Source organism: Myotis daubentonii, chromosome 11, assembly GCF_963259705.1.
Source record: "Myotis daubentonii chromosome 11, mMyoDau2.1, whole genome shotgun sequence".
NCBI classification, from domain to species: domain Eukaryota; kingdom Metazoa; phylum Chordata; class Mammalia; order Chiroptera; family Vespertilionidae; genus Myotis; species Myotis daubentonii.
The window spans coordinates 82,260,600-82,283,290 of record NC_081850.1 but is presented as its reverse complement, the minus strand read 5'-3'; the positions used below and the strand labels follow the sequence as shown (position 1 = coordinate 82,283,290).

The following is a 22,691-nucleotide window of genomic DNA, read 5'->3' as shown; positions in this document are numbered from 1 at the left end:
CCTGCAACCTGGGCATGTGCCCTGAGCGGAAATAGACTGTGACCTCCTGGTTCATGGGTCGATGCTCAACCATTGAGCCACACCAGCTGGGCTGGGTTTTTTTTCCTTTTAAAAACCATTTCCCTACCTTCTTTTTAAAAATTTTATTATTTTATTGGGGTGACTGGTCAGCATGAACATGTAGGTTTCGGGTGTGGGTTTCCATGTTACAGGGCCTGTGTATTGCCTGTGTGCCCACCACCCAAGGCCAGGTCTGCTCCTGCCGCCGTGTATCAGGGCCTCACCTTCTTGATGGGAATCGCCTGCGCTCACTCACTGTGCCTTGTTTCGTGGTGGAAGGCTCAGCTCTGTGCCTTTCATCCCAGGGCTTTGACCCGGCGCTGTAAGCAGGGGCGAGTATTTCCCCTGGTGTTGTTTTATAATTGCAATTTTCATTTTATCTTTAACGTAACTCCAGGAGAGAGCACTTTACTTCTACAAGTTGTGTGAGCTGCCCAAGGCGTGCACTGTGAACATGGGCTCAGGCTTATCTAGGGCATCTTGTCCTGTCAGGGGCCTCTGTCGCGGGTGATGGAGGGCGAGAGGGAGGCGGCAGCCCACGTGGTGCTTGGGGGCATCTTGTTTTCCAGCTGTCAGGCCACCTGGAGGCCTCGGTGTCTGCAGGTGAGAGAGAGTTGGTAATACCCGCTTCAGAGTCGGAGTGAGAGCAGCGGGGCTGGGGCTGGGAGGAGATGTGGCGACCAGTGCCGGAGAGCAGTCACCTTTTAAAAATATATATATATTTATTATATTTATTTCAGAGAGGAAGGGAGGAGAGAGAGACAGAAACATCCATGATGAGAGAGAATCGTGGGTCGGCTGCCTCCTGCATGCCCCCTACTGGGGATGGAGCCTGCAACCCAAGCACGTGCCCATGTCCAGAATCGAACCCGGGACCCTTCAGTCTGCAGGCCGACGCTCTGTCCACTGAGCCAAACCAGTTAGGGCAGCAGCCATCTTTTCAATGCATTTTCTTCTCCTCCAGGTCAATCTTAAGATGAGAGAGATAACGGAGAAAGAAGGGAAGCTCAAGCAGCAGTTCCTGGAGAGCCCTGCTCACCAGAAGGTAAAGGGCAGGCTCTTCCTAGCTGTGGAGGGTCGCCACGCGCACCACTGGTCACGCCTTCCTCACAGGCTGCTCTGCAGACCTCAGGGGCAGTGGGCACGCAGCCTGCACCCTCTCCCTGGCAGGGCGTCCAGTGTGTCACCCGGGGGGTGAAGGGTTGTGGGAGATGCGGGGTCCGGGAGTCGGCTTCTACCAGTCAGCAAGTGAGGCGCATGTTGCCGTTGGCCAGTGGCACCTCCCAGACCTCAGTGCTGCCCACGAGGCCCTGAGAGGCTGGCGTGGCGCCCTAGAGCCCGCGCGGGGTGGTGGCAGGGCCCTGTGGCACCTGAGGAAATGGTGCAGGTGGCATCGGTGCGTCCCTGTCACTTCTGTCCTTTCTTCCTGACATTGTTTTTCTGGTCAAGCACGTGCATGACTGGAACCACGTTCCCTGAACACATGCACGATGTGGCCCAGCCATGGCTGCGGTCTGCCCGTGTCCCTGGCCGTGGGGATGCGTGGGCACCGCATGCGTGACCGTGTTTGTTCCTCCTGCTCTCCGACGGCAGACGGCGCGCTGCGCCCCTCCCTCGGTGCACGGGCGTCTGTCCTGGTGCCCAGCCGCACCAAGTTCCCGGAGTGCTCATGGCTCCCACAGAGACTACTGTAGAGGTGCCCGTACCTTCCACTGTGGGTCACGGGCACTGATCCCTCGTGTCCACACTACACCCACGTGTGTACGCCGCCCGGCCGTCCGCACCTGGGCCGGCCCGCTGACCCTCCTCTCCTGCCTTCTCCCTGCTTCCCGAGCAGTCTCCCTCCAAGTGGTACTGGAAGCTGGTGCCCGTAAGTGGACTCCGTGCCCCGCTGCCATCAGACGCCATCCTGTGCTGCCACCTGCTTCCATTCCCAGTCGCTCGGCCACCTGTCTGTGTCTGGATGTCCTGGTGTAGTTGCACTTTGTGCCGTGTGGTGCGGCCTGCGTCTGGCTGACAGCCAGGCTTGGTTCCCACGGTGGGCACTGGGAGTTCTGGGTCGCATTTCACAGGCAGCGTGCAGTCGGAGAGGGTTTGCGTTTCGGCCAATGGCGCTAGTTACTCTACGTGATGAACGTGGATGTGAAGCAGGGTCTTCTCTTCTGAGAAGGGCGAATGCGCTCCAGGCGACTCATGTTGTTGCCAATCCTCACCTGAGCATATTTCCCGTTGTTGTTTTGTTCGTTCGGTGTTTGGTTTTGGGGTTGGTTTTTTTTGAGTGTTTTTTTTTTTTTTTTTTTGAGTGGAAGCGAGGGAGGTAGGAGGGAAAAGAGAGAAATATTGATGTGAGAGAGACACATCAATTGGTTGCCTCCTGCAGGCATCCTGACGGGGCTGGGGATCCAACCTGCAACCTGGGTACATGTCCTTGACCAGGAATCAAACCTGGGACCCTTCAGTCCGCAGGCCGATTGCCAATCACAGAGCCACACCGGTCAGGGCACAGGTGGCTCTTTGTTTTGTCCTTTCTGATGTGACCAACCCTAATGGTGACCTGCCGTGTCTTAGTGCCACAGGCACGGCCGTCTGTGGTAAAGGTGACACCGCTGCCGCCTGCGCGGTGGGGGAGGCCACCCTCCTTCCTGGTCGGGGCTCTGGGTCCCCAGTGAGAAGTGGGTTTCCCTGAGAGAGGAAAGCGAAGGTGCGGCTTGGCCCAGCTCCGTGGTGCCGCCCTGCAGGCACAGAGGGTGGCACCCAGATCACTTGGCAGGCCTTGGTTTCATGTCTGGGCAACTTGGCCTCCGAACTCTGCCACCAGGCGGTGCCCTGGGACAGGCTGGCAGATGGGGTCCACGTGAGCAGTGGTCTGGCCTGCTTTGTGGCTGATGATTTTGCTCTGAGATACGTTAACAAGGAAGAAAGCATTTTATGGATATTTTCATATCTTTTAATTTGTTGAACGCTGAAAGCCGAGGGAAATGTTACAAGTTACGAGGTTTAGGAAGGACTAGTGGGAACCCGGCTGTCCCACAGGAAGGCAGGTGCAGAGCAGAGCAGAGCTGTGTAGGCACTGACCAGGGCGGCCTGCAGCCGGCCCTTAGTTCCTTGTGGTGGTTGACCCCTCGCTGCTGGACCACAGTGCCCAGCCCGTGGGCGGCGAGGATTGTGGGGAAAGGTCTGGCAGGGCGGCAGGTTCTGAGGTTTCACCTTGTCAACCACGGCCTAGAGGTTAACAAACTGACCGGCAGGTGGTCAGTTACACAGGGCTTTCCCTGGTTCTGAGTTCACTCCATCCATCTTCAGCCGAGAAATCATGTGCTTCACTGCATGCTGTGGTTGTCACCGTGTGTGCTGTGTGTCCGTGTGGGAGCTGGCCTGGCGCATGCCCGCGTCTGCATGCTGGGGCCGGGACCGCTGCCAGCCTCTGCCACGGGCGAGAAACAAGTTACGTCTGCAGCGGAGCAGCCCTAGTGACGCGAGGGAGCCCACTCCTCATCTCAGCGGGATGTTGCCAGTGCCTGTTACGCAGAGTCGGCACCCATGGCTCTGCCCTGTGCGGTCTGGAGGCCCCTTGACTTCCCCGTGGTGAGGCCCTTTCCTCTGGGCTGGCCTCTGTCTGTAACAGCCCCGGCGCCAGGGCAGCTGCCGGCTTCCTCCTGCGCCGCCCTGGCCCCCATAGTCGCCTCCCCCACGTAAAGTGGTTTGTGAATGTTAATGCAGAACACGGGGGCAGCAGGACGTGGGGGACAGCACTGTGTCCCCTCCCAGGTGGCCTGGCCTCACTCCTCACCTGCCCTTGGGGATGGGGCTTGGGGCAGCCCCGCCTGGCACATGCCTCCCCCGAAGGGGGTGCAGAGACCCTGAGAAGCACTGGTTCTGTGTGGGCCCCGCCCGCGAGCTCTCGGTCTCGTGCTCCCGGGAATTTCCCCACCGCACACTGAAGCCGTCTGTACGTTTTTAACGGCCGGGCCGACACGGTGAACGCTGCCAGCACTGAGCACAGTGCTGCCTCGGGGCTTCGAGTGACAGGACGCTCACACTTAACTTGTTTCTCCTCCGCGTGCAGCCGCGGCTCTGCAGACGTGCCCGCCCCTCTGCCGGCACCTCAGAGCGGGATGCCGCTGCCTGAGCGGCTGATGACTGTCAGCCAGGGTTGCCACGAGCGCAGTTCCCAGATCTTGACATGTGGGTTCTGGGCAAAGTCTGTAATCCCGACATTTTGGGCGTTTCCCCTACAACTGCCTTGTTCCCAGCATCGTCCAGCGCACGGCGCTCTCACCCAGCCTGCCTGGGCCGTGGGTGGGAATGGGGCACCTCATGTGTAGAGTCTGCCTTTTGTCGACCGCAGGTGCGCTACCGCCGAGAGCACCTGTCGGCGAGGCAGCCGCCCTACTTCCCGCTGCTGGAGGACCTGATGCGAGATGGCAGCGATGGGGCCGCGCTGCTGGCCGTGGTCCACTACTACTGCCCCGAGCACATGAAGCTGGACGGTGAGTGCAGCACGCCCCGTCACACCCACCTCCTTGGTGCCCCCCGGGCAGGAGCTGCGTGGAGACGGTTGGGGATGAAGTGCGCAGTGTGGATGGCACCCGCTCTGGTCACGTGGTGCAGGCGCAGGGGTGGGTCTCCACTCTGAGGTCTTTATTCTTGCTCTGTAATTAGTGCTAATTTGAGGGAGAGGCTTCGAGGACGTCAGCACCCGCTTTCTCAGGTGTCGCCCGTGGCGGTCTCTCCCGCGTGCTGCCGGCGCCTCCGGGACGGGTGGCACTCAGGTCACGGCCCTCGCCTCCGTGGCTCTGCTGCTCAGGCTGCCCCAGGTTCAGGCGGGTGGGCCAAGCTTTGTTTAGCTTTACTCAGCTAAGCCTGTGTGATTTGGGCTCAGGAGTCGTCATGTGACTGTGGGAAGGCCCACATCTCACAGGTGAGGGGACTGGCCTGTGCAGAATGTGGGCCCAAAGGGGCCTGTGTGGGGAGTGCAGTGAGGCCTCCCCAGGAGACGGAGCCCCCCACTGTGTAGGAAAGACCTGACCCTGAGAAGCCAAACTTGAGAACTTTGAAAGAAAATATAGGACAACAGTTTTATGACGTTGTTGTGGGGATGGGTTACTTACTTAAATTACAGAAAAGCACAAATAATAGAAAAGATTCTTGTATTTAAATCAGAGGTCCTCAAACTTTTTAAACAGGGGGCCAGTTCACGGTCCCTCAGACATTCCACACACGCGCACTGCGGGCCCGGGACGCGTCGGCTGCTAAGCAGGACAGGCAGCGGCGGCAAAAACACCCGGCGGGCTGGATACATGTTTTCGGCGGGCCGCATGTGGCCCGTGGGCTGTAGTGTGAGGACCCCTGATTTAAATGAACCATATTAAAATTCAGTGACACGGGACATTATAAACAAACTTGTGATAAACCGTATCCATGAGAAAGTAGTTGTCAAAGGATCGTCACACAGCCCTTCTGTAACCGTCTATATATAAAAGGCAAGTGACTGGAACAACCTGAACGGCCAGAATGACCAGTCACTATGACTCGCACTGTGGCCGGCCAACCAGCCCGATAGGAGGCGGGGCCAGCTGGCCAACCTGCCGCGGCCCCTCCCCCCGGCCGGCCCAGCCCTGATCGGCCCTGATCGGGTAGGCTGGCCGGACCCCACCATGCACAATTCATGCACTGGGCCTTTAGTCCTATACAATGATCCTCCTGTATAACAAAGGGGTAATAAGCAAATAGTCTGAACGGCAGAACAACTGAACAACCAATCAAAGCGTAATATGCTAAGGCTGCTCAACCACTGGCTATGACGTGCACTGACCACCAGGGGGCAGACAGTCAACCAATCGCTATGACATGCACTGACCACCGGAGGCAGATGCTCCGACGGGTAGGTTAGCTTGCTGCTGGGGCCCAGCCAATCAGGACTGAGTGAGATGGGCCAGACACACCCTGGAGTCCTCCCGCGGTCCCTCCCCGGCCCCATTGTGCACCAGTGGGGTCCCTCACCCCGGCCTGTGCCCTCTCACAATCCCGGACTGCTTGTGGGATGTCGGAGAGCCGGTTTCAGCCTGATCCCACAGACCACTCCCCTTGGGAGGGTGCCGGGCGCAGGGCTCTCCCAATCGGGACTTTTTGGGCCTGAGCCCACAGCAGGCACAGTGGGGCCGGGATGAGCAGGAGCAGCAGGTAGGAGCTGCTGGCAGCATTGGACTGCGGGTTTTGGCCCGATCCCTGCAGGCCACCCAGAGGGACCCCACCCGTGCACGAACTCGTGCACCGGGCCCCTAGTATATGTATAAAAGGCTAATTGTCCGTCCAACCAGTAGCTATGACGTGCACTGACCACCAGGTGGCAGACGCTCAGCACAGGAGCTGCCATGACGTGCACTGGCCATTTAAAAATAAACGGCTCCACGGACATGGCACCGACAATCCAACACTTCTCTTCCCCCAAGTGGCACCCCACCAAATCACAGCCAACACTGCCAAGACCCCATGGTGCAAAATGCGGCCCACAGCCCAGCCTTAAACGGTCATTGTGGGTGCTGGGTAATGACATCACATAGCAACGCCTGGCTTCCTCTCCCTAGCGACTAGCCTCCTTGCAGTTTCTTCAGCCCAAGAACACGACTTGCTTTATAGCCAGGTGCAAACATTTTACACTGTAACCAAATGTCTGTGAAGCTTTTTCCCGTGTCTCATCTCATTTGATGCTCACAGACGTCCTGGAGAAGGTAGATAGGAGACTCAAAACGGGCATTAGAAACTTGACCCAACTGAAAAGAAATGGTGGACCTTGAAAATGACTTCAGATTTTCTCACTGCGCAGAATATAGTCAGACACGGCTGCAGTTAAATATTTTACCCTTGGTTCTCCCTGTGTGATCTACAATAATAACCTGCTTCGTGTTGATGTTTACTGCTGTGTTGCTGACAATTACCTGAAAGAGAAGTTGGGGTGCTTCACTGGGCTGGAAAAAGTTTAGCTAAATCAAAAAGCGGGTCTAATTAAGCAAGTTTATTCTATACTAGAGGCCTGGTGCACAAAAATTTGTGCACTTGGAGAGGGGGTGTCCCTCAGAGCAGCCTATGTGCAGTCTGGGACCCCTCGGAGGATGTCCACCTGCTGGCTTAGGCCAGCTCCCTGGGGGGGGATCGGGCCCAAGCTGGCAGTCAGACATCCCTCTGGCAGCCCGGCAGCCCTCAGGGGATGTCCAGTTGCCAGCGGGGAGCAGGCCTAAGCTGCAGTCGGACGTCCTTAGTGCTGCTGAGGCGGCGGGAGAGGCCCCCGCCACCACCGCTGTACTGGCAGCCATCAGCCTGGCTTGTGGCTGAGCAGAGCTGCCCCTGAGGGAGCACACTGACCACCAGGGGGCAGCTCCTGCATTGAGCATCTGCCCCCGGTGGTCAGTGTGTGTCATAGTGACCAGTCATTCCCAGTCGTTCTGCTGTTAGGGTCAATTTGCATATTACCCTTTAATTATATAGATACATAAAAGGCTAAGTTGACTCACACATGCGCAATACATACAAAGCCCTCATTGTCGATCGTGAATTTGGTTGACACTTCTATTATAGAGAAAGGGTGGATAGCGATATTAAAACATTTCTTCTAATTAATTTCCTTTCCATGTGCACGAATCTGTGCGTTGGGACACTGGTGACACACAAAGAACTCCTACAGACCAATAAGAAAAAGGCAGACAATCAGAGCTGCAGGGAGAGCAGCTTTTCACGGGAGGAAGCCAGCACGCAGCCCCAGCAACACACTTCTCACACCCCCCGGGTGGAGGTGGGGCGGTTGGCTGGGCAACCTCGGCATGCAGGTGCAGAGACCACGGCGATTGGTTTTCATGGCATTTCTGTGACAGTGAGAACTGCAGTACGCTAGCTGTTCAAGCGAATGCCTGGGTCCATCCCATCAACCGGATCTGGGGGGAAACAATACCGAGCTGAGGGAACAAACAGGCAGCACAGTGCAGGCCCGTGCCACCAGGAGTGTCAGTGTAAGCGAGCGGCCAGCAGCCTGCTGTTCCGGACACACGGTTTACGACACAGCGAGTGGGAGGGGCCACGCAACTTGGGGGCGGGCGAGGGCGGCTGCCTGGGGAGCTGGGCTTTGACAGAGCGGGGGCGGAATCAGACGCGGTTTGACGGTGACATTGGTTCCACCCGGCACAGGCCCCTGGGGGCTGGTCGCACACGGCTGTCATATTTCACGACCAGAGTTTTTTCAGAGGAACATCTCTTAGCACTAGGCATGTGCACTGCTACTCAGCTTGGGACTGGCTCCCCTGGGAGCGCCCAGTGCAGGGTGTCGCCAGGGACCCAAGCCCCGGAGTCTGGGCGCTCCCGTCTCACCTGCGCACCTTCCAGTCCCTGCGTTCACTTCCTCGGGTCCCTCTGCCACCTGCCTCCCCCCTCCCTTCCTATTTACGGGCAGAGTTCACGTAAATTGTCGCTGCAGCGGCTTCTGACTTAGTCTGGAGCTGTTTTAGCTGTCCTAGTGGTTCCTGCCTGAGGGCCCCCCAAAGAGCACTCCCACCCCGGGGGGCCGAGGGAGGGTGCTGGCAGCCTGTCCCAGTGCTGTGACCAGCTCCCCCGTGCTGTTCCGTGGGCACGCCTGGCATGTCTCAGTTTACGCCCCTCCCCCACACGTAGGTAATCACGCAGGGTGCCCGATGGTTAAACACGCACCGGCTTTCTGCGTGTCCTTTCATAAACTGAAGGGGGTGGTTCTTGTCCATCCTGGAAGCCCAGGCTTAAGATTCCAAGTGATTTCTGTGGCTCTTTTTAGAGATGGACAGTTGGGCTCCGATCCTGAGATTCCTCAGGTCGTCCAGCCGCGTGGTTCCTGTCTGTGGTCAGGCACTGTGACCTGAGCACCGCGCTGCCTCCCAACGCTGTGACTCAGACGTCGTCCTAGCGACGTCCTTTCTGTGTCTCTGTTAGACGTGTGCTTGAAGGAGGTCACGTCGATGGCTGACAGCCTGTACAACATCCGGCTTCTGAGGGAGTTCTCGAACGAGTACCTGAACAGATGCTTTTACCTCACCTTGGAAGACATGCTGTACGCGCCCCTGGTGCTGAAGGTAACCATGACTACGCAGCACACGGCTAAAGCTCCGCGCGCGCAGCTGCTCATCGCGCCCTGGGTTCTGTTTTTCTCGCAGCCGAACGTGATGGTCTTCATTGCCGAGCTCTTCTGGTGGTTTGAGAACGTCAGGCCCGACTTTGTCCAGCCCAGGGACGTCCAGGAGCTGAAGGACGGTGAGTGGGGCGCGGCGGCTGGCGGCGGCTTCCCGGGAGCTTCCTCCTCGGACGCTCCGGATCGCTCCCTGGCTCCTGGGCAGCGACGGTGCCGGGCGTGAACGGCTGCATCTGGGGGAGAGCCCGGCCTGTCTGAGGGGCCCCGGGGCCTGCTGAGCGTCTGGGAGGCGGGGCCGCTGGGCTGAGTGTGCTGGCTGCTCCCCCCGGCAGGGTCGGGACGCACCCATGTTCCCCAGAGTCAGGGCCTGCGGCCTGGAGACTCAGGTTCCAGGAGGTGATGCGGGCGAGCGCGTTCCTTCCTGTGGTTTTCCTGAGACTCTCAAGAGATCGGCCCAGGGGAACGTGGGTAAAGCAGCCACAATAAATGGGCCTTTTTTCACGGAAAGATGATAAAAAACAAGAAAAAGAAATCACCTGCCCTCACAGCAGATACTTCACGCCGACAGCAGGTAACCGGCCCCGGCTGTACGGAAAGCTCACTGCAGCGTGAGCGAAGGAACCCATAACTCAGCCCGACTGGGCCCTCCGTGACCCTGGACTCCACGTGCCCGTTGCTCACGGAAGGCGCTCACCTCCTCCGTGGTCCCAGCAAACCCGCTGAGGCCGCGCCAGACCCGAGGAGGGACCCTGTCCCAGCTCAGGCTCAGCACTGCACTCACAGCCAGTTTTTTTTGGAGAAGCTTGGTTTCCAGTAAAAGCGATGTTATTTTTGGTGTTTATAGAAGCGGCAGGTTTTTTAGATGCTTCTTGCTGACTTAAGAAACTGTGACTCATATGGACGTTTCTGTAAAATTTCTATTTCTTCAGCAAAAACAGTGTCACACCAAAAAAGCAGCCGGCCGCCCGTCCCTATCTCCAACGCCACCAAGCGCAGCTTCCTGGGCTGCCCTGCGGCAGCGAGCCCGGCCGAGCCGCCAGCCGAGGAGCCTGACCCTCTGTGAGTTGCCTGTCGCTGTCGGAGTTGAGTCGTGGCGCTCTGTCCCTTTTCTTGGTACACTTCCTCCCGGAGGCAGGAGGGAGGCGGGATGCGCTCTTGAATTTTGCTGTTAAAATTGGAAACTCGGGTTTTTATCACAGACGGTGACCAGAAGCCAGTCTGTCCCCACCTGCGGTTTTGGGTTACTTATTCCAAATTTGAAGTTCTTGGTACCCTTTTGGTTTATTTCTCTTTTAATAATTTTTCTCAAAGAATCAGTGAAATTCTTACCTGTGGTGTGAATTGGCGATGGTCTCTGTGGTTTCTTTTGTATTTGCTTTTGACCGTGAAGGTTGCTAACCCACCGATTTCTCTCCTGACAGGGGGAGAGGGGCCTCTGCCTTCAGCCCGTCGCATCCCTTACTGCCCCTGCGGCAGCGGCAGCAGAGGGCGGCACCGGGGGAGGACCCGCCGGGTAAGAGCGGCCCTTCCTCCTCTCCTCACAGCCACTGGCACAGCAGTTCTTGGGGCGCAGCAGTCGGGGAGCTAGTGAGGACTGGGCAGGAGAGAGCTCAGTTGGGCCCGTGTGCCATGGAGTCTGTTGTCCTCAGAGTGGAAACACCATTAACCCGTGAACGGTGTGAGGTGCGTAGAGTCTCTGTGCGTGCCTGAGCGAGAGCCGAGTGCACTCACGGCGACTTAGAGGTCGGGCCATGTTGTGTCCTGACGCGGAGGGATCACTACTGAGTTCACGTTACTCACCGTGGATACTGTTGGAGGTGACCTGTGTGATGGTCTGCTCTCAGTGATGCATTTCCGTGAGAAACGGTTACTGTGCTGACGAGTTTCAAAGGACATAACCTTGGCTTCCTCCTGCTGATCACATCCCTGCCTCTTCCGCCTGCAGATGAGCGACACCGGTCCAACTCCTTGACCCGCATGGATGGGCAGCCACGGGGAGCAGCGGTAGCGTGGCCAGAAAAAAAACACAGGTGAACCGTGTAAACTGTTCCTTAGACCAGTGGTCGGCAGACTCAGTCAGCAGAGCCAAAGATCAACAGGACAACGATTGAAATTTCTTTTGAGAGCCAAATTTTTTAAACTTAAACTATATAGGGAGGTACATTGCTATTAACTTAATTAGGGTCCTCCTAAGGCTTAGGGGCCAAAGAGCCACATGTGGCTCGCGAGCCGCAGTTTGCCGACCACTGCTTTAGACTAACAGCCGTCTCCTGCTGTGGCCTGGACCCCCAGACCCCAGGAGCACTGAAGCCTGGAGGGCCTTCGTGGGCAGCGGCGAGGGCACCCTGGCGGGTGATGAGTCAGAGCCAGGTGTGAGGACCCGCCGGGCAATGCCGGGACTTGCAGAAGTGAGGCCGCACTGCTCTTCACGCTGTAACTCCGGGGTTTTAGGAAATGTGGTCCTTTTTCATTAATAGGTTTTTTATTGCAAGTTTGAATCAGAAATGTTTTAGCTTTCGTTTCCAGTATGACACACGTTGATTAGTAAGGATAAACACAACAAGTAAAAGCTCTTTGCGGTCCTCAGTCGTTGTTAAGGGCGTGAAGAGGTCCAGGGAGCGAAGTGTTTGAGTCGCTCCCGGAAGCCAGCTCTGCCCTCGGCTCAGGGCAGGGGTCTGGCTGCACAGCCGGGGCTCCCAGCCGAGCTGCTGGCTCACTGCCGGTCCCTCCGGCTGACAGTGGCTCCTCCGCTGCAGGCCCGCGTCTCAGCCAGCGCCTTTCGCGCTGCACCACACTGCGAGCTGCGACGCGGACCCCGGCTCTGGCGACAGTGTCAGCTTGGCCCGCTCCATCAGCAAGGACAGCCTGGCCTCCAACATCCTCCCCCTGACCCCGCAGAACCAGCCACAAACCCCCGCCCTGAGGGCCAGCGGGAAAAGCCTCCTGAACAATGTCGACATCGAGGACGAGGACGAGGAGCTCGTGGCCATCGTTAGGACCAACGGGGCTCCCCACGGCAGTGACCTGGGCCCCACGACAAGTGCCAGGTCTCCCCAGAGGCCGGCGGGCCCCTTAGAGAGCAAGCCCGACAGCTTCTTCCTGGAGCCGCTGATGCCGGCCGTGCTGCGGCCCGCCAAGGAGAAGCAGGCGGTCAGCAAGGAGGACGAGTGCGGGGAAGGGCGGCTGCGGGGCTGCGCAGCCAGGAGGCCCGGCGAGGGCCCGCCTCTGGGGCGGAGGAAGGCGCCTGGCAGCGGCGGCCCTCGGGACCTGAATAGGACTTTCACCCCGATTTCCTCGGCGGAGCTGTGTGCTGAGGTGGGGCTGCCGGCCGGGGAAGCCCGCGGGGAGCCTCTGGCCAGCGGCAGCTTCCATCCTTCGTCTCAGGGACAGCCCCCCGGCGGCTTCTTTCTTCACGGGGCCGGAGCCGACGAGGCCCCGGGGGGCAGGCCGCACGGCGGCCGGGCAAGAAGCCCGCTCGCCCGCGACCCGGAACCGTGGGCCGTCCTGAGGCAGGACTCCGACTCGGACGTCGCCGACCTGGAGGAGGCCGAGCACGACTTCCTCGGGGAGGACCTCCCCGTGCTGATGGGGCGGGACGCGGGCGAGGAGGAGTCGGCCAAGCTGCAGGAGGACATGCAGGTGAAGGAGCACGAGGACAAGGACGGCGCCAGCGGCCGCTCCAGCCCCTGCCTGAGCACCGTCTCCCAGCTCAGCGGCGCCTCCGTGGCCAGCGGGAGCGCAAGAATGACCAGCTTCGCAGAGCGGAAGCTCCAGCGGCTCAACAGCTGTGAGACCAAGTCCAGTACGAGCAGCTCCCAGAAGACCACGCCGGACGCCTCGGAGAGCGGCCCGGCCCCGCTGACCACGTGGAAGCAGAAGAGGGAGCAGAGCCCCGGCCGGCAGGGCCGGGACCACGCCAGCCTCCTGGCCTCGGAGCTGGTGCAGCTGCACATGCAGCTGGAGGAGAAGCGGCGGGCCATCGAGGCCCAGAAGAAGAAGATGGAGGCGCTGTCCGCCCGGCAGCGCCTGAAGCTGGGCAAGGCCGCCTTCCTGCACGTGGTCAAGAAGGGCAAGGCCGAGGCCGGTCCCCAGCCCCTGAAGCCGGAGCCCGACGAGGAGGACTTCAGCGGTGCTGTGTCCAAAACCGAGGCGCTCCTGGCTCGGGAGCAGGGCCGGGGAGACGCGGGCGAGTGTCAGGACGCGGACAGAGAGGGCCTGGCGCTCCTGCAGCAGCACAGGCAGGACCCGGCCGCGCTGCCCGAGCTGGAGAAGAGCAAGGCGCTGTCTGCGGCCCTCCTGGAGGTGGCCGGGGACGGGCTGGACACGGGCGAGGGGGACCTCTCCATCGAGAAGCTCAACGAGACCATCAGCACGCTGCAGCAGGCCATCCTGAGGATCTCCCAGCAGCAGGAGCAGCTGCTCATGAAGTCCCCTGTGCCCCCCGCCCCCGGGGCCCGAAACAACGCCGCGGACCCGAAAGTCAAGGCGTCCATCCACTTTGTGGAGCCTCTGTCTCCCACGGGGGTGACGGGGCACCGCAGGCCTCCCCGTCTGGGGCAGGGTCGGAATTCCCGGTCGGGGAGACCCGCTGAGCTCAAGGTCGCGAGAGACAGGCAGCAGGGCTCCCGAAGTAAGACCCCGACGCCCAGCGTGGAGGCCCTCCCGCACCTGCGGCCCTTCCCGCCGCGGACGCCCCCCGACCCGGGCTGGGACGGGGCGGCAGACCCCGGGAGTGACCCCCCCGAGAAGGGCTTCTTCGACAGCTACCGGCTCCACGATGCCAGCAACCAGCGGGCACTCACCTTGCCCTCGCCCAAAGACGCCAACATCCTGTCGGAGCAGATGAGCCTCAAAGAAGCTCTGGGCCTGGGCCTGAAAGAGGCGGGGCTCGGGGCCCCCGCTGTCTCGGGAGAGGAGGGCGTCCCCGCGGACGGGCCGGCGCGGAGCAAGGCCAGCCTCATCGAGGTGGACCTGTCGGACCTGAAGGCCCCCGAGGAGGACGGGCCGACGGGCCCCGAGAGCTCGGTGGACCTCAGCACGGACGGCGACCAGAAGTCGGGTGTCGGCTTCTTCTTCAAGGTGAGCGGCTGGCAGCCGTGTCCACTGCACCTTAGCGGTGAGGGTGCCACCAAAACCTTCACTCGGGGCCGGGCCGCAGACACAGACGGGGGGCGAGCTCCTGTTGTGGACACGGGCTGGACGGGGGAGCCGACCGCTTTGGGAGCGCCTTTTCCCTTTGTGTTTCTGGCCTAAAGGTGGGCTGGCTCGTCAGGTCGAAGGGGGAAGCGCAAGTCTGGGCTGTGTGGAGTCCCAGCCTGGGCTGCAGACTGCTGGGCGGCGGTGGGGGCCCCGGGGGCGGGGCTGGGGGCCCCGGGGGCGGGGGTGGGCGTCGGGGGCGGGGGTGGGGGCCGCGGGGGCGGGGGTGGGCGTCTGGGCGGTGGCACCACTGCACCATGTCCGTCCTGCAGGATGAACAGAAGGCGGAGGGTGAGCTCGCCAAGAAGCGGGCCGCCTTCCTCCTGAAGCAGCAGCGCAAGGCTGAGGAGGCCCGCGTGCGGAAGCAGCAGCTGGAGGCGGAAGTTGAGCTCAAGAGGGACGAGGCCAGGTAGCCTGGCTGTGGGCGGGCGGGGCGGGGGCGGGGGCGGGGGGGGGGTGCGGCAGGGTGGGCAGGGCCAGGCTCCTGTCGCTTCTCCTGATCCTGCTCCGCCCGGTCTCCCCCCCGACCCGGGAGCCATGTGCCTTTATCCCGCCGCCAGGTGACACGGCACTGGGCCAGGCGTTGGCCCTGGGTCCCCAGGCACCGCGGCGGGAGGCCGTGCCTCTCACCAGGACTGTCTGGGCGTTTGTCAGGCGCAAAGCCGAGGAAGACCGGATACGGAAGGAGGAGGAGAAGGCGCGGCGAGAGCTCATCAAGCAGGAATACCTGCGGAGGAAGCAGCAGCAGATTCTGGAGGAGCAGGGACTGGGCACCCAGAAGGCAAAGCCGAGAAAGCCCCGGCCGAAGTCCGTCCACCGGGAGGAGCCGCGCGGCGACTCGGGAACCAAGTGCTCCTCCACCCGTAAGCGGGCGGCGGGCGGGCGGGCCGGCGGGCAGCGCCCAGTCCCTACGCCGGGGGGCAGTGGGATGACGTGCAGGCGGCTTCCCTGGGCCGGGAGATTTGGCTTCAGAGCTCAGGACGGCACCGGGCGGGGGTGGGGGGTGCTGGTCCCTTCGTTTCTGCTGCACAGACCTGGCAGGACGAACCCACGTCTTACGAGAGCATTTCTGTCTCTGGCAGCGGAGAACCTCAGCCGGGCCCAGTCGGGCTCCAGCCTGTCCTTGGCCTCTGCGGCGACGACCGAGCCCGAGAGCGTCCACTCGGGGGGCACGCCCGCCCCGCGGTAAGGACAGGAGGGTGCTCTCCGGCCGCCATGCGTGAGCCAGCACCGTCGGCCCCACAGCCACGGTCAGATGTCGGGCATTGGACGGGGTCCTGAGCCGTGTCCGCCGTCGATGGTCCCTGCAGCCCCGTGTCCCGGGTCTCTGTCCACAGCCCCCTCAGCCCTCTCTTTCTCGACCTGGACACGGGTGTGCGGCCGGTGCTTGCTGAGCGCCCCTCAGTGCGGGTTCCCATGCGTAGGTTCAGGCTGTGCCCTTGGGTGCGAACAGCATGGGGAGGGTGTGTCCTCAGAGCCGCAGACACTTGGACGAGGGGCCTGTTCACGGCCCTGAGAGTCCCCTGTGATTGACGAGTGATTGGGGAGGAGAAGCTGGGGCCTGCTGGTCGCAGGTCCCCCCACCTGTCCTTCCCTGCGCCCCCTGGACAGGCCTGTCCCCCTCTGCCATGTCCGGTGGTCTCTTGTCGCCTGAGCTTTGGGGAGGATTTCTCTCAGACTGGGTTCTGGTTGGGTGTTCGTTCCGGGAATGGGTTACCTGAGCTGGATCCCAGCTCCAGCCGCCGGCTCCCTCTGCTCAGCACGGAGACTCTGCTGTGGTCAGTGCAGGCCCGTGCCTGCCCTCCTTCCAGGGTCTTGGCCTTTGTGTGGCGGCTGCAGGGCCCAGCCTCCCCTGCTGCAGGCCCGGGCTGCCGGAGGGACTGCCTCTGTGGAGGCGGCTCCCTGCAGCCTGTCCGCTCTGTGACACGTGTTGGAGGGGCTGGTTTCTGTGTCTTCACCAGGTTCATGATTGTGGGGAGCAGACCGCTCAGTCGGTCGTGGTGTGCCCTCCCACTGCCAACGGTCAGGGTGGGAGAGGACGCACGTGACCATCCCTCGTCCCCTGTCCCTTTCCTCAGGGTTGAGTCCCTGGAAGCCTTGCCCATACTGAGCCGCAACCCCAGCAGGAGCACCGACCGGGACTGGGAGACGGCGTCCGCCGCGTCCTCCCTCGCCTCCGTGGCCGAGTACACAGGTGACGCCTCGCCCGCCCCTTAGGTCATGGCACACCCGCTCGGGGTGGCGGGCGCATCCCCATCTGAGAACTGCGCTGCCTGTCACTCCAGCGGCCTGGGGGGCGGTGACAGGCCTGCCAGCGTGCACAGCCCGGGCCCAGCCGTGTCCTAAGCCTTTGGAACCTTAGGTTTTAAAGTTCATTCCTGGCTTTGTCTCGTTTTTACATCAAAGAAACTGACGTGAGGAAGGGGATAAATGGTCAACAGTGGTCTTTTCCTTCGTTTATTTAAAAGTTTTAACTCAGAATTCTTTCAAACAAACCACTTCCAAAATATCTCGGGCATCTGACGGGCCTTGCGCTGCTCCGCGCCCAGGACGCTCACGCGCCGTCTCGGCCGTTCTCCTAGGTCCCAAGCTCTTCAAGGAGCCCAGCAGCAAGTCCAACAAGCCCATCATCCACAACGCCGTCTCCCATTGCTGCCTGGCCGGGAAGGTGAACGAGCCTCACAAGAACTCCATCCTGGAGGTGAGCTTCGCGTGTCCCAGGTCCCATGGAGACCAGGCGTCTGAGCCGAGAGGTGCTGCCTGCGGGAGGCATCCTGGCGACGGACACGTGTCCGTTGCTCGTTGGGTTTGAATGCATGGGCACGGTGCCCGGGCCTACTTGTGCCACCCTCACCCGGCGGCCTTGGGGAAGCACAAAAGCCGGACAGAAATGGGAGGGGCTGCCCCGGGACGAGCCGGGGTGGGTGCCGGGGTGGGGGCGGGTGGCCAGGGTGGGGTGGGAAAGGGGTGGTGGTTTGGAGTGGAGACGGCAGAGTGGCAAGGATGGTTCCTGAGCAGGCGTCGGGCGGGGCTGGGGCTGCAGGGGCAGGGAGGCTCCCAGGCTGGGGGTGAGGTGGGGAACTGGCAGGGGCTCCGTTTGGGGCCTGGGGCCTGGAGGATGGAAGTTGGGGGATGTGAGTCGTTGTTCGGGTGCCGGTAGCTTTACCTCCCAGGGCCACACCGCTCCCACCTTGCAGGAGCGCTGTCCCGCCGGCCCTTCAGCGAGGTGCCGCGCTCAGTGAGCAGGAAGGCCTGGGGCAGTTGGAAACGGGGCTGTGGTGGGCGTCGGCGAGCTTCCGGCCGGGCTCTCGTGGGAGCTCACAGTGGGCACCCCTTTGAGGCTCCCCCCCCCGACCCCGTGATGCAGGAGCTGGAGAAGTGCGAGGCCAACCACTACATCATCCTGTTCCGTGACGCCGGCTGCCAGTTCCGGGCGCTGTACTGCTACTACCCCGACTCCGAGGAGATCTGCAAGCTCACAGGCACCGGGCCCAGGAGCATCTCCAAGAAGATGATCGACAAGCTGTACAAGTACAGCTCCGACCGCAAGCAGTTCAACCTGATCCCAGCCAAGACCATGTCGGTCAGCGTGGACGCGCTCACCATCCACAACCACCTGTGGCAGCCCAAGCGGCCGGCCGCGCCCAAGAAGACCCAGGCGCGCAAGTGAGGCGGACAGGCCGAGCGGTGCCCACACCCATCCTCATTCTCGCCCGTCGGGTACGGAGTGCAGAGTCCCAGACCTTGAAGAGACTGGACAGAGGGCAGGGTCCCTTCCCGCCCAGGAGCCAGAAGGAGCGGGAGGGTGCACGCCGGGTCCGGGCCAGGCTGCTGCCGTCGCACTGTCCCCAGGGCTGTCGGTGGCCGTGCGTGCGTGCGGCAGGTTCCTGTTACTTGAAGTCCATCAGCGTAAACCACAGCGATTCCCTTTGTCTCTGCCCCCCGCCCCCGCCCCACCCCCCTGCACTCGGCCCAGCCCCTGCGGGCGGCGACCTCGGGAGGAGACGGTTCTCTCTCGGGAGCTCGACCGCCTCCAGGAAAGGAACGCGCCCCTGGGGTCTCGTTCCCTTGGAAACTGATATTTATTGATGGTGTCAACTGCCAACGTGTCCGTCCAATCCCAAGGTTTCTGAAAACGATGCTCGTTCTTGCTGCTCAGAAGTTTACGAGACGCTCAGCCATGGGCGCTTCTCCCACTCCGCCGCACCGAGGGCTGCGGGACGAGGGGCGTGGGCCTGGCCGTCGGGCGAGGAGGGTAGGACGCTGGTGGCTTGTCCACGGGGATAAAGGCAGGTCTGGGTAAAGCACTTGGCCACTCAACATGTTTCTCTGAGGAGGTGACCCCGGAGTGGCTCCCTTCGCGTTTCTGTCCGACTCGTCCGTCTCGGCGCCTGCTTCTGGCGGAGCGGCGCCTGGAGCGTGCGTCCTCGCCCACGCTGGCCACTCGGTTTGGCCGCCGACTTAGAACCTTCACACGGTCACGTGCTGTGTCCTCGGAGCTCCGAGGACGTGGGAGGCTCCGGGCCTCAGAGCAGACGTTCCCCGGCCCCTGCGTGACACCCGCTGCTCCGGCTGCCGCAGCCCCTGGAGTCACGCGTGTTGGTTTTGCACATGTTTTCTTGGGAGTGTTACTTGAATCTGTCTCCAACTGCAGAACAAAGCGAAGGTCAGTAGAGAGGACGTCCGATGATGTGACTGTCCCGTAGTTGTAGGTGGAGCGGGGGCAGGGGAAACGGTACGAACCCTGAAGGGATGTAGGGACCCCCGACCCCTCCGCTCCCCGGTCTCCCCAGCTCCCAGGGGCCGCTGGTCGCATCGTGTGTGCGGTGGGAGGCCCCGTGAACTCTGGTACACGCCCTGCACAGCGTGCTGTCCCTCACTGTTTGATATTCTATGATATTTATTTTACGAAAGCACTGAACTGTAATAAAGTGGACAACTGGCTTTTTATGACGCACGTGTGTGTCGGTCTGGCTCACCTTCCTGCTCAGGTCCCCACACCCCCTCCGGGGCTGGCAGCCTTTCCCAGGGACCCAGGGACCCGCTCTGTCCCCAAGCCGGCCCCTTCCCCCCGGCCAGGGAGGACGTCCCCACCAAGCGCCGGGTCTTTCTCGATGCGGTCTGTCCACCTGCGAGGCTGTGCAAGCCGCCCCCCAGGTCGGCCTCTGCAGGCCCTGGACTCGGCCAGGCCTGGGGCTGCCCATCCAGACATGACATGTCCTTCCCAGCTCAGTGCTTGCGGCCAGAGCCCGGTGGAAGGCCCTGCAGCGCTGGGGACTCAGGCGGACACTGCAGGGCCTGGTGGACGGGCTCAGGCCAGGGCCCACCCTGGGCGCTTCTGCTGACCTCGCTGGGGACGGAGGGGGCCTGGCCAGCCCTGGGCCGGGAATGCCAGGAAGTGTGCCCAGCCCCAGCCCGCGAGACCCCAGGCAGGTGGACTGAGGTCCTGGACTTGGAGCCACTCGGCTGCCGCCTGGACCTCGGACCCCAGCTGGTGTCCACCCGGCAAGCTGTTGGGCCCACCCGGCCCTCGGATGAGGAGAAAATCCACGACTCCTGAGGCTTCCACCCATCGCAGCCTGCAGCTCACGGGGCTCAGGCCTGAGCCCCCAAAGGAAAGGCACCTTTGAGGCCATTGGGAGTGCCCCAGGGTGGAGAGGAGGTTCGGGGAGGGGCGGCTGCCTCTGGGCTGTGGGCTCCGGCCTCTGGGACTCGGGTCCTGCGGCCCAGACAGGCTCCCAGGGGGTGGGACCGACGGCAGCCTCTCTGGGTGTCTTCACCTCTCCCCTCGGTGTGAGGGGCACCCAAGCCCCAACCTGGCACCTGCGGCCTCGAGTCAGGTGTCGTCTCAGGACGCGTCTTCCCAGTGTGGGGGCCGGGGCTGAGCCCCAGCTGGAGGCCCGGCCAGTGGCCAGGCAGGTCCCCTCCCCTCACAGGGACCTGGGGCAGGGGTGCCAGGAGGTGGGGGGCTCTGCTGCAGGTGATGGCGCCAGAGGGGACCCAGGAGCCACTGACCCTCCTGGGCTGGGCCTCAGGCCTCCCTACTGCACACTCGCAACCCTCACACCATCCGGGGCTCTGAGGCTCGCACCCCATTGCCAGCCCCTTCCTGATGCCCCCGGCACGGCTACTCGGGGGGCCTGCAACCTCCCTTGGGGCTGGTCCCTCTCCCACCCCCACCTGGAGCCGAGTTGGGCTTTTCCCTTGGCAGCTGGGCCCACGTCCCCCCAGGCAGCCCTGCCCGAATGCCCAGGCTGCACCCAGCACAAGCCACACAGCTGCGGGCAGCACCTGGGGTCCCTGTGCCCACCCCAGGGCTCGCCAGGGAGCGCTCCCCTCCCCTGACTTGCTGCCCAGCTGCAGGGACCTCGAAGCCCTGCCTCCTGCTCCAGGCGCCCAGCCAGTGGCACGTGCTGGGGCTGGGCCTCCCTGCGGCCCTGGGAGGGGTGGGAGCCACAGCAGGTGTTTCCAACTTGCAGTTGGGCAGCTGGGAGGGGCGACCAGGCCTGGAGCGCGAAGCCGCCCGCAGGAACGAAACAACCAGCCTTGTGTTTGCAGAAAGCATCGTTTAATAGAAGGTTCCGGCACTGACCACGCAAACCTGTCAGTCACAGTCCCGCGGGAACCACAGGGGCACCCGGCAGGCGGCCCCACCCAGAGCCCCGCCCTCAAAGAGAAACCCTCTGATTCCAGCGACGTGGCCAGCAACCCAGCGGCCAGCGGCCAGCAGCCTAGCGGCCGGTTGTGCTTCAGGTCAGGGCTAAAAGGGCGCGGAGCAGGCTGGGGGATCCTGTCCGCCCGGTGCCCGCGGACGCGGGGCTGCAGAGTCCCATGGGAAATGCCTTCTCCCCCCCCAAGTCTCTGCTGCGGGAGCCCCGTGTGTCCAGGGCCTCTGGGGGTCCCCTGGGGGCCCCACCTCCCTCCACTCCCCCAACAGCTGTCCAGAGCCGCCCGCCCTTGGGCTCCTGGCGGAGCCGGGGGCCCCTGTGCTTCTGAGTTTCCTGTGGACGGGGCTCCCGGCTGCAGGTGCTGGAGCTCCACCCGTGACCCAGACCCAGGAGACCTTGTGCCCGAGACCAGCGGGCCCACAGCGGACGTGAAAACGGGGCAGTGGGCGGCGCCTCTCCCATCCTGTGAGGGTGCGTCGGGGCCAGGGGCAGCGTCCAGTCTGCGGCTCTGTCCCTGCTCCACGCCGCCGGTCACAGCTGTGTGGTACGCTCGTGCGGACACAGACGGTGCAGCTTCGTAAAAACAGGTTAAAAAGGCTTCCGCCTGGTCTCCCTCACCCAGGGGAGGCCTTAGTCCCGTTTCTGGAGCAGCCTCGGGCGGGCGGCGGGCCAGCGGGCAGGACTGGGCCAGAACATGCCGCTCATGCATCACCCCGCATGCCAGCGAGCAGGGCGGGCGCCGGCTCAGAGCTGCGTCTCATCACGCGTCTTGGGGCTGCAGGAGGCCAGCCTGTTGCTGCAGCTGTTCTGGCGGCTCTGGGCGCTGCTGGGCACGTGGGCCAGGGGGTCGCAGCGGATGAGATACCTGCGGGTGGGGCAGGGGCCCTGGGTGTCAATGCCGCCCCCACACAAGGCAGCCAGCGTGTGGGCCGGATGCCCAGCGTGGAGGTGCCCACACGGCTCCGGGGCTGGCACTTACACAATGTCGTTGGGCTCCAGCCTCGTGTCAGGCGGGGGGTTGATGAGGACGTAGGAGAGGGTGTTCTGCTGGTCGTTCATCTCGTCTGCAGAGGAGACAGGGCCCCAGCAGCGGTCACCCCTCTGCCCAGAGAAGCCAGGGCTCTGCCAGCCACCGAATCTTCCCAGCCTTTCTGGCCATCCTGCCCGAGCCCTCACCTGGCAACTCAGCCAGGCCTGGTCCCCCCAGGGGCACCGTCCCCAGGCCCCAGTCCACACAGGGGTCCCCCCTGGGGAACCGTCCCCGGGCCCCAGCCTACACAGAGGTCCCCCCATGGACACCATCCCCGGGCCCCAGCCCGCACAGGGGTCCCCCCAGGGGCACCGTCCCCAGGCCCCCAGCCTGCACAGGCGTTGGCCCTGAGGGGCAGTGGCACTGGCTCCTGCCCACATCCAGGCAGCTTCTCAGCCAGAGCAGCCAGCATCTCATAGATGGGGCAGCCCCGGCAGAGGCATCGAGCACCTGCACACACCGTGGACACCAGCACGTAACCACACACGCCACACGCCTCTAAACCTGCACACACTCCTGACCCAGCCTTGGGCTTCTCCCGCCCCCAGGGCCCTGCTCTCCCTCCTGCTCTGAGCTCCTGTCCTGTTGCCCA

The 22,691-nt window shown here is 62.5% G+C and overlaps 2 protein-coding genes across 7 annotated transcripts in view; one reads left to right on the top strand and one right to left on the bottom strand.

Moving 5' to 3' along the window:
• Positions 1–19,358, top strand: part of CAMSAP1 (calmodulin regulated spectrin associated protein 1) — a 29,821-nt gene extending 10,463 nt beyond the window's left edge. For 2 of the 4 annotated variants that reach the window (XM_059658667.1, XM_059658666.1), the window contains 13 exons: positions 4,409–4,550; positions 9,010–9,149; positions 9,231–9,327; positions 10,135–10,264; positions 10,627–10,718; positions 11,151–11,235; positions 11,962–14,284; positions 14,674–14,810; positions 15,056–15,264; positions 15,484–15,586; positions 16,480–16,595; positions 16,984–17,102; positions 17,769–19,358. In XM_059658667.1, coding sequence (XP_059514650.1) covers positions 4,409–4,550; positions 9,010–9,149; positions 9,231–9,327; positions 10,135–10,264; positions 10,627–10,718; positions 11,151–11,235; positions 11,962–14,284; positions 14,674–14,810; positions 15,056–15,264; positions 15,484–15,586; positions 16,480–16,595; positions 16,984–17,102; positions 17,769–18,071 — 3,996 coding nt within the window. In that variant the 3' untranslated portion in view covers positions 18,072–19,358. Of the gene's footprint in view, positions 1–1,024; positions 1,106–1,897; positions 1,931–4,408; positions 4,551–9,009; positions 9,150–9,230; positions 9,328–10,134; positions 10,265–10,626; positions 10,719–11,150; positions 11,236–11,961; positions 14,285–14,673; positions 14,811–15,055; positions 15,265–15,483; positions 15,587–16,479; positions 16,596–16,983; positions 17,103–17,768 lie in introns of all 4 variants that reach the window. The other 2 variants (XM_059658663.1, XM_059658665.1) reach the window with 2 other exon arrangements.
• Positions 19,359–21,602: 2,244 nt separating this feature from the next.
• Positions 21,603–22,691, bottom strand: part of KCNT1 (potassium sodium-activated channel subfamily T member 1) — a 35,827-nt gene continuing 34,738 nt past the window's right edge. For all 3 annotated transcript variants that reach the window (XM_059658661.1, XM_059658662.1, XM_059658660.1), the window contains 2 exons: positions 22,049–22,133; positions 21,603–21,934 (listed from right to left, as the gene is read on the bottom strand). In XM_059658661.1, the coding sequence (XP_059514644.1) occupies positions 21,814–21,934; positions 22,049–22,133 (206 nt within the window). In that variant the 3' untranslated portion in view covers positions 21,603–21,813. The remainder of the gene's footprint in view (positions 21,935–22,048; positions 22,134–22,691) is intronic.